This window comes from Protopterus annectens, chromosome 3.part1, assembly GCF_019279795.1.
Source record: "Protopterus annectens isolate FY-2018-M chromosome 3.part1, PAN1.0, whole genome shotgun sequence".
Classification (NCBI taxonomy): Eukaryota; Metazoa; Chordata; order Ceratodontiformes; family Protopteridae; genus Protopterus; species Protopterus annectens.
The window spans coordinates 173,256,375-173,274,008 of NC_056732.1; the positions used below are offsets into that span (position 1 = coordinate 173,256,375).

The 17,634-nt window shown below is 38.3% G+C and overlaps 1 protein-coding gene across 1 annotated transcript in view; it reads right to left on the minus strand.

Moving 5' to 3' along the window:
* Positions 1–6,848: 6,848 nt before the first annotated feature.
* The window catches only part of KIF5B (kinesin family member 5B), a 2,669,048-nt gene continuing 2,658,262 nt past the window's right edge, over positions 6,849–17,634 (minus strand). Inside the window, exon 30 of the mRNA XM_044066703.1 lies at positions 6,849–10,378. Coding sequence (XP_043922638.1) covers positions 10,372–10,378 — 7 coding nt within the window. The 3' untranslated portion in view covers positions 6,849–10,371. The remainder of the gene's footprint in view (positions 10,379–17,634) is intronic.

Below are 17,634 nucleotides of genomic sequence, written 5' to 3' on the forward strand. Positions count from 1 at the left end.
ACATCTTCTGACAGCACGAGTCACACTTCTTAAAGCCTGAGACCCTTTCTTTAGACATGGTGTAACACAAGCACACACACACCAGTCAAAGAATTTAAATTAAATATACCCAAAAAGGTATAACTAGAAACACACACACACCCTAACAGGGGGGGGATGGGTAAAAGTCTGACTAAAAAATAAGAAGAGACAGGAATTTTCTGTCAGAAAATGTTTAAAACTAAATTAAAACTAATAATAAAGGGTTTTTTTGTTAAAGGGGGCTAAAATAGCAAAGTAGCAAATCACTTACCAGGAGCTGGTAAAAGGAGGACCTCATCAGCGAAGCGGCAAACGAGATCTGGGTACTTACCGCCTTGCATCATGGGATATGGGGCTGCCTCGAGCTGGTAAAAGTGACTCTCGAGCTTAGCAAGTGCCGAGTCGGAGCCGAGGATCGGCTCCGAACCCATCAAGCAAGAATGAAGGCGAGATTGACAACTCAACATCTGAACTTTTACAGTGGATAAGTGGGATCCTGAATCAAACACAGTGAAGCTGTAAGGGGGTTAATGTCTTGGGAAGATGCCTAGATAATAAAGTGCTTCCACTTCACATGTGGAATACTTCTGGAAAGCAGACCAAATTTTAATTACAGTGGAAGAAAGAGCTAAATTGCTGGCCATCATTAGAATTATAGAAACTAAGTGGTTAGCTTGAGATTGTGAAGGTCCAGATATATATAGCCTTTCGGATGGGTAGGAAAGAAGATCCTGTATGTGTGGGTGTGGGTGTGTGTGTGTGTGTGTGTGTGTGTGTGTGTGTGTGTGTGTGTGTGTGTGTGTGTGTGTGTGTGGCTGATATGAGGCCTGATAAGGAGAAACCAAAGCTATCTGGGCTAGAAGAGGGCTATAAGGATTATGGGTGCCTTGGATTTGATAGTTTTCTGTAGAAACTTGTGAATCGGGGTAAAGGAGGATAAGCATACAGTAACCCACCCATGAGGCCATTGCACAACCAAAGTGCATTGGGCACTGCCATCTAGAGGGGTTACAGCAAACAACTAAATGCACTTGCAATTTGGATGGGGAGGCAAAAACATCTCAGTAAAGATTGCCCCAGTGGTTGAATATCTGCAATGCTACAGCCGGATTGACACTCCACTCCTGAGGCATTAGGATTGACCTGCATATTCTATCTATGCAGCAAATGTGACACAGAGGTGTGTACTGCCACTAGAACATGCTAAGATAGGACTTACTTGCTCCTTGCTTGCTGATGTACCGAGCTACTAGTCTATTTGGACTGAAATCCCTTCCTGAGAAAGACGGTCTTGAAGTTCTTGCAATGCTATGAGTACTGCCCTCATCTCTTAAGATATCTATATGAAGACTGGCCTCTTCTGGACTATATAACCCTTGGACCATCCTCTTCTAATACCCCCCATGCCAAGGAGGAAGTGTCCAGAGTCACCATTGCTGTTCATGGCTTAACAATGAATTGTCTACTGGAATGCAACTATGGGGAATCTAACCACTACTGTAACTGTTTGCAAGAGTGGTTATGATGGCTGGAGTTATCAAGGGTTGGCACTCTAATATCCACTGCATAATTTCCATATGAATGTGAGCAGACTACCATTAGAATAAATGAAGCCATTAGTTCCAAGACTTTGAGAATTAGGACAGCTGTGGGAGAGGAAGAAGGGGGGGGGGTCTACTGGCTGTTTTCAATGTCTGTACTCTATCTGAAGGAAGAGGAACTATGGATGTAGTTGTGTCCAGGTGACATCCAATAAACCAAATAGTTTGTGTTGGAAGAAGGAATGATTTTGGATAGTTTAATGAAATGCCCAAGGACAGAGTTGGAACAAGGGGCCCCTGGCATTGACTATGGACTCAACTGTTAAGGCAGCTAGGAGCTAGTCATCTACAGATAGGGAAAGAACTCTCACTTCTTGAAAGTGTAGATGAGCTGCTATGACTGCCATCCACGTGAACAGCTGGGGACTGTGGTGAGAAAGAAGGTCAGAGTCCTAACTGAAATGGATGGGCTTCAAGTCAGAAGCAAATATATTTTTTGAGACTATTTGGTTATTCTGATGTGGAGGTAGATGTCTAAGATCAACAGAGCACAGCCAATCATTTACCAGAGACCATGTAAACCTGATTGCACTGTGGCAACCCTGAATTGGGTCTTTGATGCGGTGGTTTAGGTGGCTGAGGTCTAAAGCAGGCATGAGGTCCTTGCTTTTCTTTGGAATAGAATCTTGATCCTATCTGGTCTGGTGAGACCTTCTTGGATTGGCTGAAGGCTGTTTTTTTAAATCAGGGAAACAATCTCCCTTTTCACTTTTAAATGAAAAGGTGGGTATATCTGGAAGTGACAGCTTTAATTTTGCTAGGGACTAGGAAAAGGGTATTGTATAGACTCTGGACATTATCCATCTTACCCACTTATCCTGAGTGATGGCCATCCATGCAAGAAAGTAGAGGAGAAAAACGACCCCTGACCGTCTCCAGAGGGAGCACTCGGGCAGCCCTTCAGCTGAGACAATGAGGGTGCCTTTCAGAAAAAGGCCCATGATATCCCTGGTTCTGTGGACCCCTTCAGCCTCTAGGCCTGCATCTACCGAATGGGTCAGCTCTGCCAAAGCTAACCCTGTTAGAAGGGGACTCAAATGACTGACTCTTGGCGTTCAAAACACCAGAGTGACTTTGGTTCCTGCTACAAGATCTCTGCATGGTCTCAAACTTCATTCCAATGACAGAAATCATTATCCATTATGGTTTGCACTTCTGTATCCTCTCTTTCACAGAAGGACCAAGCAATAACCCATCATTGGGGGGGGGTGCATTTGCAAATGAACCGTTAAAGTTGCAAAGCTGCAGCAAAGCCTGACATCTCAGTTTATGGTTAGCGCTTTCATCTGGTATAACTCACCAGACTTCATCAGACAATGTAAAGAATCACAACCCTTCTTAAAATACTCTTCCCAATTAATACATCAACCTATAAGGTAGCAAACTCAGTTAAGTATTTCATTACATCACAGATAAAACTTTTAAAGCTATACTTTCCATTTTTACTTCATTGTGTTTCATCATCTAACTTTAAACATAAAAAAAATTAAACTTTTTTTAGAGGATAGAGAGACCTGGTGGCAATTATATTTAAAATCTCATTTACCACCAGGGTTAAATGACACTATATCTATAACAAGTAGGTTGAAGTTAAAAACCTTTGATAGATAGAGTCCATGAATTCACAAATTTTTAAAGTTTTTACATATATTTTTTTATATTTTACATTTTTAAACATAAGACAATAAACAACAGGGTTGTTGTATAGGTGTTATTTAGATTGTTTGACCATTTATAATATTGTCCAAGGTGTAAAGTTCACAGAATTTTAGAAACAAAAGTTATTGAAATGTATATAAATTTCACATTTCAATGCTTACTTTATATATGTATTTATATACTTGTATATGTTCATATATCTATGTACATATTTTTCATAATCATGGCAGTAATACTTCAATTGATAAAATGTTTACTTTTTTATGTTTAAAGTTAGATGATGAAACTCAATGAAGTAAAAACGGAAAGTATTGCATTAAAAGTTTTATCTGTGATGTAATGAAATACTTAACTGAGTTTGCTACCTTATTGGTTGATGTATTAATTGGGAAGAGTATTTTAAGAAGGGTTGTGAATCTTTACATTGTTTGATGAAGTCTGGTGAGTTATACCAGATGAAAGCGCTAACCGTATATTAAATAAAGATTGTTTGCTGACGTATTAGTCCTGGTTCCAGCTCTGTGTGCTGATTTTTGGATTTACAAGTCTGGTTTTCGTCGTCTTGGTTACTGACATCTCAGCGCCACTGCTTTATTAGCCCTGGATGCTCCATCAGATGCACCATGCAAGACCTATATTAAGAGGTTTGTAATATTAACCATCATGCTCTGAAAAGTTTCAGACTGCTTCCTGGAGTCGTCCTTTGTTGGGGGTGATCTTCGAGTAGCAAATGCTCGTTGCACCAAATCCCACTGAAAATGATTCAGTTGGGTGGCATAATTCAAGGCTCTACACACAATGGTGCCAAAAGCAAACAGAGCTTCAATAATCTGTTCACAGCCTCGACTTTTTATTGGCAAGATGGACAGTTGAAGTCTTAATTGACAGCTTCTTTTTGTAACCACCACCACAATAATAGAGTCCACCAATTAACATTTGGGCCAACACTGTCTGTCCTTGGGAGGTCTAACAATCTTATCTGGTTTCCACGGAACTGATTCACAGCTGTCAGACTCCTGCCATGATCTCTTGTTGGAAGGATCACCCAAAGTAGTACAGGACACTGAGCCATAGCCCTCAAAGAGAACCTCTTCAACCTGAGAAAGGGGTAAGTTGGCTAGGATCCCCCCAGCCTTATGAGCTCAAGGATATCACCAAAAGTGGTGTTTTCTGCAGGGGACTGGAGGAATCCTCTCAATTCTGCAAGTCTGTGTCATGTGTCAGATTTCAAAAGGGAGTCGATGCTCCTCCTTTTACATATCCACTTTTCTGGAACTTCGGGGGGGGGGGTGGGTTGTCATCCTAACTCCTCAGGTGACTTCTGCTGGGGCCAAGGACTGAAAGAGCAGGAGTCATTGGCTGGAACTGATCCCATGGAAGTCTGTCTACTCTCAATGAAGGCATAACTCTACCCATAACCTGAAAAGCTGTACCAATCTCTCTTGGATTTGAGGAAACTGCTTCCATAACCAGAGCTGTCTCTCCCACAGGAGAACGGGCAGTAGAGAAGAGGGAATCCCCAAAGTGGAGAGGGTGGACAGCTTTGAGAAGGGGAGCGGAGCCAAAGACTCAAATGTTGAGGTCTCAATGCTGACAAAGGTGGCATGAAAGATAAAGCCAATGAATGTACTGAAGACCCGGCATTAAGTTGAGACAGCCTCAAGGTATGAATGCATTGGATCATATCTCTCAAAAGTCAAACTGGGTACTGTGGTCGGCACCAAAGGAACAAACCTTGGGTCCAGGATGGTCTGTGAAGCCACAGGTGCAGGAGGAGCAGCTAGTATAGGATATGCAAGGCCAACACTATCCACTCTCTGTACCAAGACAGATGGGAGGACTCCCATCTCATTCTGCATCAAGAAGGCCCTTTTCATACAATCCATATCTGCTTTGGATGTACTTCTGTAGGACCTGAAGGATCATAACAATGAGGTGGGAAGGTTGTCAAGAAGGGATCCTAAACAGTTCCTTTTGCAGAAAGTCCTTTTTAAAATTCTTTTTCTGACTTATTGGATAGCACTATCAGCTCTGATAACTGCGGCACCAAAGTAGGAGAATGCGCCAGAGTTGATGCTGAGGAAATTTTCATTCTTGGGAACTTTGACGTAAAAGACAGCTCTGACTCCTTGGGTTGTCCTCTTCTGTATTCTGAGTTCTTGGATCAAGTCTTATGAGAGGGTTTTACTTGTCTTCTCTGCCTCTGGATCTAGGGGCAGTTAAGTCCATAGTTATTAGTTTTTTTTATGGTCTGAAAGGACACTAGGCCCAAAGGCATTAAAGATCAAGCAATCCTACGATAAGTGGTCCACCTCCAAGCACACAGCACAAATTATGGGGGTCTTTGGGTGGAATTTTAGTCCAGTCCAGAATTTTGATTTTTTTTTTTAAAACTGTTTTCCACTTCTTTATCCACGCCTTGTCTCAAAGGAAATAACACACAGAGGACAGAAAAAGAAAACACGAACAAGAACATTAAGAGTAATTCAGTGTCTAATGCCCATCAAATACCTGAATTTCTAAAGCAAACAGTATCTACCAGCAGCAAATTAAAGATAATTTACAAAAAGTTTAAAAGTATATGTTTTTTAAGAAAACAGCAATGATGGCAGAAGGAACTCAATACTGGAAAGGGCTGAAAGGACATAAGGTGAAAAAGGGGTTAAAAGGCTTAAAAATTAATCTGAAATAGATTGTTGAAAAGGGTATACAGTACATCAAAGAGAAGTACTTGGCTGTAGTAAAGTAGCAATCTACGTCTGTTTATGATAGCGGCAAATGAGATCTGGAGTAATCTTACAAGCTAGGGCATGACTGATGAATAGGATTAAATGTTTTTCAATGTAAAGGCCCTTAAGACTAAGCTATAAAGAAACTAATTAAAGTTTTGGGAACATTTTAGAAAATTAAAAAAAAGAAGGATGCTTTATTCAGTCTGCACTATGAGAAAAAGTGATCTTTGTGGCAGAAAACTTACAAATAAACTACCAGTGTTTAAAATTAACATTGTATTTATGCAGCCTGACAATTGCAGCTTCTAGAACTACATACAGGAAGATCTAAGGAAAGAAAATAACTGGTCCGCAACAAACCTGATCGTAAAATAAGTGAATTTCTGTTAAAGCATCCTAGACAATTACACACGCACCAAATTTCTCTGGCTTACTTCTACAAAATTTATATTAGGAACAGAGCTCATTATGTCCCACAGTATAATTTCTGGGTAAAAGATAGTGAAGTTAAAGTTTATCAAACCATACCATAGCAAACTTTACTCTCCCACCAGTCATGGAAAATAACTTCCACCAGTCATGGAAAATGACTTCGACTTCAAAACTCGTTTACAAAATAATATTAATTACAAAAAAGATTTGAACAATACCAAAAAAAAACAGCTTACTAATCACAATCACTGGCTTAAGATTCTTGCACCTGCAAGGCAGAACTGGAACAGCACACAATATATACCTGCCGCTAATCACAGATCTGGAGGTGTAGTTCATTGACCATATAGAAAAAGCTGACCATGGTTTGCATTACCCAGACACTACAAAGACAGCGACAAACTATTATTTAATGTGCTTGCCTTTAATTAAACTCATTTTCATATTCCAGAAGTGAAGTGAACTATGATGTTATGCATGCTGGGGATCATCACAGTATAATGATCCATGACTTTTAAATTACACAAATAATTTAGATGACAGTAAATAAATATTAGGCTTTTATTTGCAGGTCTTTGCTGCCTGATTCATCTTTATCATATGATCCAGAGGAACAAACAATTACCAAAGTCCATTCTATTACAGTTTAAGATTTTTTTTTACATACTGTACATTATTTGTCCTATCCAAATGATCTGTCACAGCTACAGCAGCAGTTCCTCTCAGTTTTGCACAATGCAACCCAATGTAAATCAAAACTGTATGAAAATATACAAGTACCCAATAATATAAAAAAGTATATTAACCTCTTGTTATAAGGCTTTCTGCTAGAATGCTACTGAATCCTGTGTAGTAAATTACACTACTTCCTACTGAAATGACCCCTTGTGACACAGAAAATATGGGTTTTCCAGAATAGGATTACAGAGAAGGTGCACTGATTTCTACTCACAGCTACAGTACATACATGCCGTAGTTTATGTTGACAAACAATACATATTTGGCAGCCAATAAGAATGAAAGGATTTTTGCGGGGAGTTAATTTGAAGGAATAAAACAAAAATGCTGCTTCATTCAAATGGATTAATCCCTCATAGACAAAAAAGTTTTAATTGCATTACAATATTTTTGCTACTAAACAGACTAATGTTAGCAACAGAGCCCTTGAACTGATTTTTAAGACCATACCAGGTAAATGAACTCCTGATTAAAAATGCATTTCATATACACACGTTTATCAATTAACACAAACTAAAGTCCATCCATCACAAAAGTAATCAGCTGTGCTTAAAAAATGGTAAAATCATTCATTACCTTATTCAATGGCTGTTTTATTGTACCATCTGAATATTTCAATATAAAATGAAAAAAAAATCTTTCCTTAAGAAAAAAAAAAAATCATTCAAGGCTATAATTTGGCTTACATTTAAGGACCAATGGCCTAGTATGGGTCATGGAATAAGCAGTACACAGTGGTTTAAATTTCAAAAAAAAAAAATGCAGTTACACTATTAGTAGTGGTCCCACCTTCCAATGATCTATTAAAATGGCAATACGTTACATACGAAGAAAAAGAAAATTTTTCAAATAGGAGACCGGAAATAAACATATCATCATTTTAGGCATATATACTCTAATTCAATATTTGCAGAGAGCTTGAAAATATACTCAGCATTCTACAACCATATTTCTTTCCTAAAGCAGTTCTCCCCCGAACCTTATTTTATTCTAAGGTATACTATTCCTTTCATTCATACTTGTTTTTGCTTACCAGTGCAAAGTCCACTATCTTCTGTTCTAGGTACCCCTGACATAACTCTTTTAACTTTAAAACTTAATCTTTCCAGTTTGAGGGACAGTATTAAAATGCATAAACATGATTTCATAATAAAGTCTGCAAAATGTAATCCCACTATAATTTATTGCACTGCAGTCTTAAAGCAAACAAATGTGCTATCTCCTCACAATTTCTAAAGTACTAACATTTTCACTGGCTGCTTATGTCTTTTTGCCTTTTAAAACGAGACATACTCTGATATTTGTAGTACATCTGTTCAAATAATGAAGGGACATTCCATTTATTTCTGAAGTCATAATTCTAATTTCCCCAAAGTTTATTTAAATGTATTTGTTCAATAATTAACAATAATTTACTAAAATATATATATAGAGAGAGATATATACAATAACTTAAAATACGTTTAGTGACTTCACCAACATAGCCTTTGGCTAGGTGTCTCAATGAACGGACACACCAGTTACACCTTGATGCTATGGTTAGAATCTGTAGTTCAGCCTGACCACTAAATTGCCACATTAATGAAATGAAGTATTCTGAATCCACTTATGCAAGAAGCTGAAAGTGCAGACGGGCTGCTTTGTCAGCATCCTGTAAAATAAAAATTAAAGAGAAGCTAATCTAGTTTAAAAAGTTGAGCAAAATATAGAGAAAATGTCAATAATGTGCACTTGGACCAAGGACGCACAGTGACAAAAACAGTCTCAGACATGCGACTATTCTTGAAGCACTGTCTAAATAGACACACAAGAACCTGCTCTTCTATGTAAGCACACACTGCATATGTCTATCTTAGGATATGGTAATGAAAGTGGATTACAAATGTTTAAAAGTAGGACTGTTAAGTTACTGGCTAGATCTAGGACTGGTACAATTAAGGTAAAGTTGTGATGATAATTACGCTTCTCCCAACCGATAAAATACATGTTGAATATAGCAAAGACAGATGGCCATATGCAACAGCTCTAATGCAAGGTGTCAGACTAAACAAAGATAAACTGTTAATAACAGAACAAACACAGACTTGCATTCATACCCAACAGCATATGCAGACGCCCCCACATGCAAACACATATGTATACATTTAAGTCAACTAAATTAATGTTTCCCTCAACAATAGTTTTACAAACATGTCGATGTACACCTTCAGCTTTGCAAACTTATGTAGAATATCTGACTTGATGCTCTAAGGAATACAAACCTTACATACTGCTATACAAAAGGTTTACGCTCTAGGTGAACACTATATCATCAATTAACAGATAAGTGTGACACAACCAACATGATCATGACATGGAAAAACTGAGCATTAGTGGTCCAGCAGAATTCTAATCACATCCGAATGAAGCAGAGTTAACTCCAGCACAAGCAAAGCTATGTGCAGCATCATGAGCAGGACAGCCAAGGTGTTCCATGTCAAAATTAATGCATCTTTTCTTAGAAACAACTGTACAGTACTATTAAATCCACAAAATGGCCTCTCTCAGAAGTTGAGAAATAGCCTGTTAAAGCTAGAATGTTTCTTTTGCAGTTCCAAAATCCAGTGCCAAGTCAAGTATTAAGGGTGCATTTTCAGTAATTTGGTACTGTATACACTTTAGCACCAATGGCAGTTACTTGTTTCAGAGGAATTTCATAAGCAATAGTATATCTTTATTTAATGGGATAGTAGTGCTTCCTCCCCCCAGTGTAAAATAACTGTAACAAATCTATATTAGAAGAGAATGTTTCACAAGTCCTAAAAAAAAAAGTGTACACAGGTAAGGCCAGGTCATCTTGAATTTTTCTAAACCTGTTAACATACATCTCAACTTGGCACAGTACTGGCTACCTTAACATATGAATGACAACAAAATACAAGTAAGAGCTGCACACAAATGCTTCCTTGTTTTGCAAGATGACCAGAATGCACCTGGGGGTGACATTTAATTTTTCTTTTTATTTGTCCTTTCTTGGCAATGTATAGTCCAGGGAATCTGAAGTGGGTAGAGCTGTACATGACAGATACAATTCATACACATTTATACAGATTTTCTGCAGATTCCTGGCAAGTGAATTTACTGCTGTGGAATGCCAGATAGTCTGGATGACGGACTCTTGTCTTCTTTCCTTGCATTACCCACAGTTCTCAGCAGCTGCATTGAAAAAAATAAAACAGTACAGTCAAGGCAACAGGAACTCAATAATCATTTAGCAGTGACTGCTCTAACACAAACTTCAAAAAACAACCACGTATGGAAACCAATGCAGCTAGCATAATAAAACAGATAAATTAAGACTTCTATCATTTCCTTATTCTAAACTGGGTAATGGCTAAAAAGTACCTTGACACTCCCCACACTATCAAAGTACGTTTGTGTTTGTTGAATGGCAGCAATATGACAATCCACTCATTTAGAATGACTGTCAGCAGTACAAAAAAATCAACACATTTCAGAATACAACAGCAGTAAATTCCAGAAATCGAATTTCAATGAAGAAATGCTTCCACACAACTACGTGTGTTACATACATGCAAATAAAGTAAATAAAAATAAAATTAATAAGTATAGCTGTGTAAGAGTACTCACTAGGACAATACGTTGAATTTATTCAGACTTGAGGCTAATAATACATAGAATTGTTGCAGCATAAAAATAATTTACGCTTAGTAGAAACAGCTGGTACATCTAGCCAAAATAGATTACTGTTAACCCAGAATGCAGAAAATTATTTTTAAACTGGCAAGTTGGAATTACTGTGTGTATTTTAAAATGGAATTCGAGAGAGATTTTCACAGAATTATACAATGAATATGCTGGTAAAAAAGGGCCATACAAGTTAGAACATTTTCCATAAACAGAGGAATAAAGCAAGAGTGTCCGTTGTTGCCTTTATTATTTGCAGTGGCATTTGAAACACCATGATGCAAAGTTTTAGTAATAAGACTACTGCTGTTCTACTCTCATAGATGACGATGAAATGGACATAGCAACAGACAGATGTCACTCTACAAGACAGATTTTAACAATAACTTGACATGCACTGTTCCAGGCACGTTACTGCCTCCCCAACCAATAAACTTCAGCTGGAAAATCAGCTGTAATTGAGAGTGCACCTTGCATTAAGGAGTAGGAAGTCATTCACAAATGTATTCATTCCTTCAGAAAACAGAGGCAATGGTTCATATCAGCCATGTGTTCATCTTGTTGTTTCCATGAGTTGAGGCACATACCAACACTATACCTACAGGCCTAGCAAAAGGTAGCCCATAGTCAAAAGGATAAAAGGCAGACACTACATAGGTTCATAGGTGTGTACTAGGCTAATGGCCCTAGGGCCTTTACAAGCCTAGCCATAGGATTACCCTGGCATAGTGCCACCCAACCTTAGTTCCCAGTCCCTCTGTCGAGTAGAGCCACTGGAGTTATCCCCGGGGTGAATTTTCTGATTCCCATCCAATCATCAAGATGTCTCTTGAAGAGGGTCAGCGAGGTGCTCTGCTTGATATGTATGGGAAGTCTGTTACATAGCATGGGCAGTCCCTGGGTGAGGAACCTGTCCCTCCAGCATGTTCTGTTAATTGTGGTATTGAGGTTGAGGTCTCTGGAGCGTGTGGTGCAAAGTACTGCAAAAGAAAGAGGGTTAAAGGTAAGAAGGTGCTCCTACTGCAGAAATAATTTTATTATTTGAAACTCTACAGTTTGGCTAGAAACCCCCATACAACAGTACTGTTTTTCATTACGGGATCATTGCTGAAGTACATCCAGAGATGAATGACAGCTTGCCAAGTACTGAGAAGGTGCCTGATCCTGAACTTGGGTGAAGAACTATGGCATGCCCTGCAGTGCAGCAAAGCATGTTTGTTGAATTCCAGCCTTATTTCTTTACTGAATGCACACTTTTCAATGACCAAAATGTAAACTGAAATTTATCCAGCAGCCTCACAGATGTTTACAGCTGAGAGATTACTTATGAAGGTTGCAGCTGTGGCAGCTGCATTTGTGATGTGCGTGCTCTGACCAGACCCAGCAAGGATCATACACATCTGGTAAAATTACTATTTTTGTGGCCATTAATCTGTTCTACAACACAGCAAATCATGAATACATACATTTTCCAGTAATGACAGACTATTAAGCTTTTTATTACTAATATCTTCTATTTTTGGAAATATGATTCCCAAACGCTTGAAAGATGTCCAAATCCATTTCACTTTATTTTTTTATTTCCAATAAGTGTTCAACAAATGCAACAGCTACTGACAAACATTATGTCCCGATTTATTTGAGGGTATAACTTTTTTTTTTTAATCAAATATTTTTTTATTGAAAACATTTCTGGTATAAAAACAAAAGAAGAAGAATAACAAGATAATTACATGTGGTACAGTTGATGTTACATTGTACATTCATAAATATGTAATGATAGTTATTGTCCATTATGCTAATAACATTCATATTTTATAGAAAACCATAGTATTATCACACTGATATAATTAAATAAGTTTGTCTAAAAGTTTTTCTATATGGCATATTTATTATACTAACTTTACTACTGTGAGCTATAACATATGCATAACATCAACCTATAATATGATAACATTCTACTCTACTAAAACCTTATATACATATATGTCACCTTACTTATTTTGGTTGCTAATCTCAACAGAGTGATGTGCTTATATTTCTTATGTACATAGTATTTAATTACTATTCATGACAAGATATCAATTAATGTATTGCAGTACCTTTAGTAGCAGGTTTGATTCCAGCAGTAATGTTTACTATCCTTAAAATACACAGACTATACCAGACATTTAACAGAGTATTTCAATTAATGTTTTACAGTACCTCTTGATAATATATTTGATTTCTCTGACTTTTTGTATATAGTTTTTTGGCTAATATGTGTTTTTTTGCTACGCTTTTGTATTCTAACCAGGTTAATTTTGATCGATCAATCCAGTTGTTTGCTATATAAGCTTTCATCAGAGTGCAAAGTGTTATGATATGTTTAGATAACTTGTTAATATTACCCTTAAATAAATGGAGTACAGCTGTTTGCCATGAGAGCGTAAATTTTGATTATCATGATTTCTCGAATAGAATTCTAAGTGAACACCATAGCTTATATACTGTTTTACAACTCCAGAATATATGAATGATGTCTGCTTCTTTATTTGGGCAAAAGGGACAATATGGTGACTTGGATGGGTTAAATTTGTTAAGATGTACAGGCGTGAAGTATGCATTGTTAAAAATCATGAGTTGTGTATATATTAACTTTTTATATGGTGTCAGTTTTACAGTGTTTTTGATAGCTACTTCCTTTTGGTTATCTGTTATGGTGTTGTCCTTCCTATCCCAAAATTTTGAAGAGATGATAGTGCTTTGGTATTGAGGGTATAACTTAAGTTTCTGATACACTCTTTTGAATAAATAATGAACAGAACAATGCAGTCAGCACAAACATTAATGTTTATGGTCAATTCTATTAACATTAAAACTTTGCACCATGGGTTCAAAATGCCAGTGCAAATAATAAAGGCAACAAGTGACACCCTTACTTTGATCCTCTGATTATAGAATAATTTCCTGCATTTTTTTACCAGCATATGAATCATATACTTCTATAAAATCACTAAGGAATTCCAGTTTAAAACACACAAAGTAATTCTAACTTGCCACTTAAAAGTAACTTCCTGCATTTTTTAGTTAATCTATTTTGGATAGATGTACCAGCTGCTGCTTCTAAATATAAGATTATTTTTATGCTGTAATGAGTCTGTGTATGTACTATGACCCTTAACATGTCTGAATACATCAAACTTGGCATAGTTTACAAGATTCATTCATCATTTTTTACAGGCATGTAAGAAAGACACGAGCTATGATCTTTATCTGGGTTAAGAAGAATTACAAGTCCAGAATAATACTAGGACACTGACTGAATTTTGTTTCAAAAGTACCATTCTATATGCTTATTTAAGATGGACTGAAAAATTAAATTTTACATTTGCACATGCAAGTTGAACATCTCAGCAATGAAGAAAAATATAAAGTAGATTTATATTACTGTTCTCTCAACAGTCATAATTTTGCTCCAGTTATTTGTTTAAAACAAAAGTTATGTACTTACCATAATGACAGATCCTTTCATTCATGTTCATCTAAAATGACAAGTGGATCCTTGAGCTATTCGTCGGAGCTAACTCAGCATCTTGTGTGTTCCTGCCTCTTGCGCCTTTAAGATTTTCCCCTACCGTAATGTACCAGTTCTCTAGTTACCTCAGTTCTAGTTGATGCCTCAAAACCTAATATAACTATACTGGCAGAAGTAACAGCAACTCTACTTTGGACTATATGGCCCTTTAGGTTTTTCTGACATTTGTTTCAGAATCCCAAGCTATGATCAACCCCAGGTGGCCTCATGATTGAGACCCTTTAGGATAGAACATAGAATGATGCTCTAACCCTTAAGAAGCTGTCCAGTTTGTAATGTTTGATGAAGGTATGCATGGAAGACGTCTGCTTGGCAGCTTTGCAGATATCCACTGAAGAGGTTTTAAAGACAGCAGAAGTATAAATAGATCTTAAGGCATGAGCTCTTGGCTTGTTGGGTAGAGCCTTCTGTGCAGCATAAACAAAGGAAATGTAGTTGGACAGCCATCTGGAAAGGAAAGCTTTAAAAACTTTCTGCCACGGCTTGTTAAGAGCAAAGGAGACAAAGCTAAGCATCCTTCCTGAAGGATTTGGTTCTGTGAAGGCAGAAACATAATTGTCTATGTACACCTAAGGCTTTGTTTGCATCATGAAAGAAGACTGGCAAATGCATAGGTAGTGAAATGTGTGATTTAAAAGACACCTTTGGAAGAAAAGATGGATTCATCCTTAGACATACCCTGCCTTTGAAATATTAGGGAGGGGGGAGATGAAGACAATGCATGGAGTCTTGAAATCCTTCTGGTTGAAGTGAAAGCTACCAAAAGGACAGTTTTCCATAAAAGAAACTTTAGCTAAATGGAAAAGGGTAGTTGAAATTAAGGTTTAGACAGAGCTTCTAGAACAAGGTTCAGATCACAGGGAAGAACCAGATCCCTGATGGGAGGTCGAAGCAAAAAAAATTTCCTTCAGAAAAGCTTTTACAATGTTTAGGAGAAGCTTGTGAGCATTTTTGAAACCAAACATGGAAATTCAAAATAGCAGCCAGCTGGACTTTAATCCTGGAAAAAACTAGAACCAGAGTCGACCAGGGTAGCTAGGACATTCAGAAAGTCTGAGACTGGGGCTGAAAAGGGTCAATGTTCTGATAGTACATGGAAGAGGTCTCTTAGACCTTACCAAGACAGATCCTACAAGTCAAATCCTTTTGTATGCTGTTAGGATTCTTACTACCTCTGTAGAGAGGGATTTATCATTGGCCATTACTGAAAGTGCAGAACCCAAGAGCTTAGTTTCAAATTGTGAAGGTCCAGGTAATGTGTCCCAGAAGGGTGTGAGATCAGACCCTTTACTGGCTCCAAATGCCAGAGAAGTTTCTTGAGAGGAGTCCTAACAAAGGAAACAAGATCTCTCTGGACCAAAAGGGGGCTATGAAGATGATGGTGACCTTTCTCTGATTTCTTTAAGAATCTGAGTTTTAGAGGCAGTGATGGGTAAGCATACAGAAGCCCAGGAGGGTCACTGCTGGGACAGAGCATTGCTTGGGGACTGCCATGGAAGGGGAAAATATGACAAAGTAGTTGCTGCTTCTGGCACTGTAGAAGGAGGCAAACAGATCACAGCAAGGAGTGCTTCAATGACTGAACATTTGGCTGGCTATCACTGGATTGAGGAACTACTGGTGAGGCATGAGAAGAGATATCATGAGCTTGTCTGCTAGGCAACAGAGTACTACTGGTAAGTATATTGCTACAAGAAAATGATGCAAGGTCACTACACATTGCAAAACTATCAGTGCTTCCTGACACAAGGGATAGGGTCCGGTTCATCCTTGTGTTAATGTACTAAACTACTGTCATGTATGTTTGGATAGATATCATGCTCTGGGGAAGGCCATCCTGAAGCTCCTGAACTACTGGTGAGGCATGAGAAGAGATATCTTGAGCTTGTCTGCTAGGCAACAGAGTACTACTGGTAAGTATATTGTTACAAGAAAATGATGCAAGGTCACTACACATTGCAAAACTATCAGTGCTTCCTGACACAAGGGATAGGGTCCGGTTCATCCTTGTGTTAATGTACTAAACTACTGTCATGTATGTTTGGATAGATATCATGCTCTGGGGAAGGCCATCCTGAAGCTCCTGCAACACACGGAGCCATCCCAAATTCCAAGACGTGAGCATTGTCCCCCCCCCCTTTTCTGTCCATAGACCTTGGACCATTCTCCCTTTTTACTGCCTGCACACCCCCCACCCATGGGGTGGATGCATCCATGGTTATGATTGCTACTGGTGCAGAATGTAGGAAGGATTTTCCAGAGTGGACCACTGGGAATTGTAATCACCACCGCCTGCATGAGTCTTATTATGACAGTTTTGGAAAGAGGACAAGTGCTTTATAACCGCTAAACCTGATGAAGCTACTGCAAAATCCTTATGTGAAAACTTGCAAAGTACACCATTAGGATTGATGATGCCATTAGGTCTAATACCCTTAGAAAGAACAGTGTAAAATCTTAACATAACCACAGATGTCCTTCTCTTCTATATGCTGTAGTATTCATAACATGGGGGAGTCTGCCTCCGGATGACTCGTATATCCGGCCAGTATACTGAAGTCTAAATGCTACTGTAAGGTAAGTGAGATGCCACACATCAGTTAGCGTACATCAGCCATAAGGAGACATCTGTTACAAAGCGGATGTCTGCACATACCTATCTCAGAACTAAATGCCGCAAAGCACCAGCCTGAAAAAGTGGGAAAATATGTAACCAGGGACTAGGCAAGCATCGGGGGAAGGCAAGGGGGCAAGCAATACGGCAGCATACAGAAGAGACCATCTACGGTTGTGGTAAGATTTTACAAAACTATTCTATGTCCTTCTATTCATATGCTACAGTATTCATAACAAGCTCATGAAGAGGAGGAAAGTACAGTTGTGTACACTTACCATAAATGTAGATGTTCAAGTGTATTCACTGTTGCAGTCATTACATTTGGGTTATCTGCCTGCAGATAGCCCTCAGTCAGCTTGATTAACAGAGTCTTGGGTCTTGCGTCGGTTGCTGTCCCTTCTTCCATGATGTCAGGTCATCAGGGGTATAAAACATGCAGCCGACGCCATTACGTCAGTTTTTCTTGCCCCAGATGTTAGGTGCCCCCCTAATGGGAAGCAATTAAATATAAAAGTACAAAGATATACCTCCAACAAAAAAGCAAATACAACAAAAAGGCTTTTAAGCATA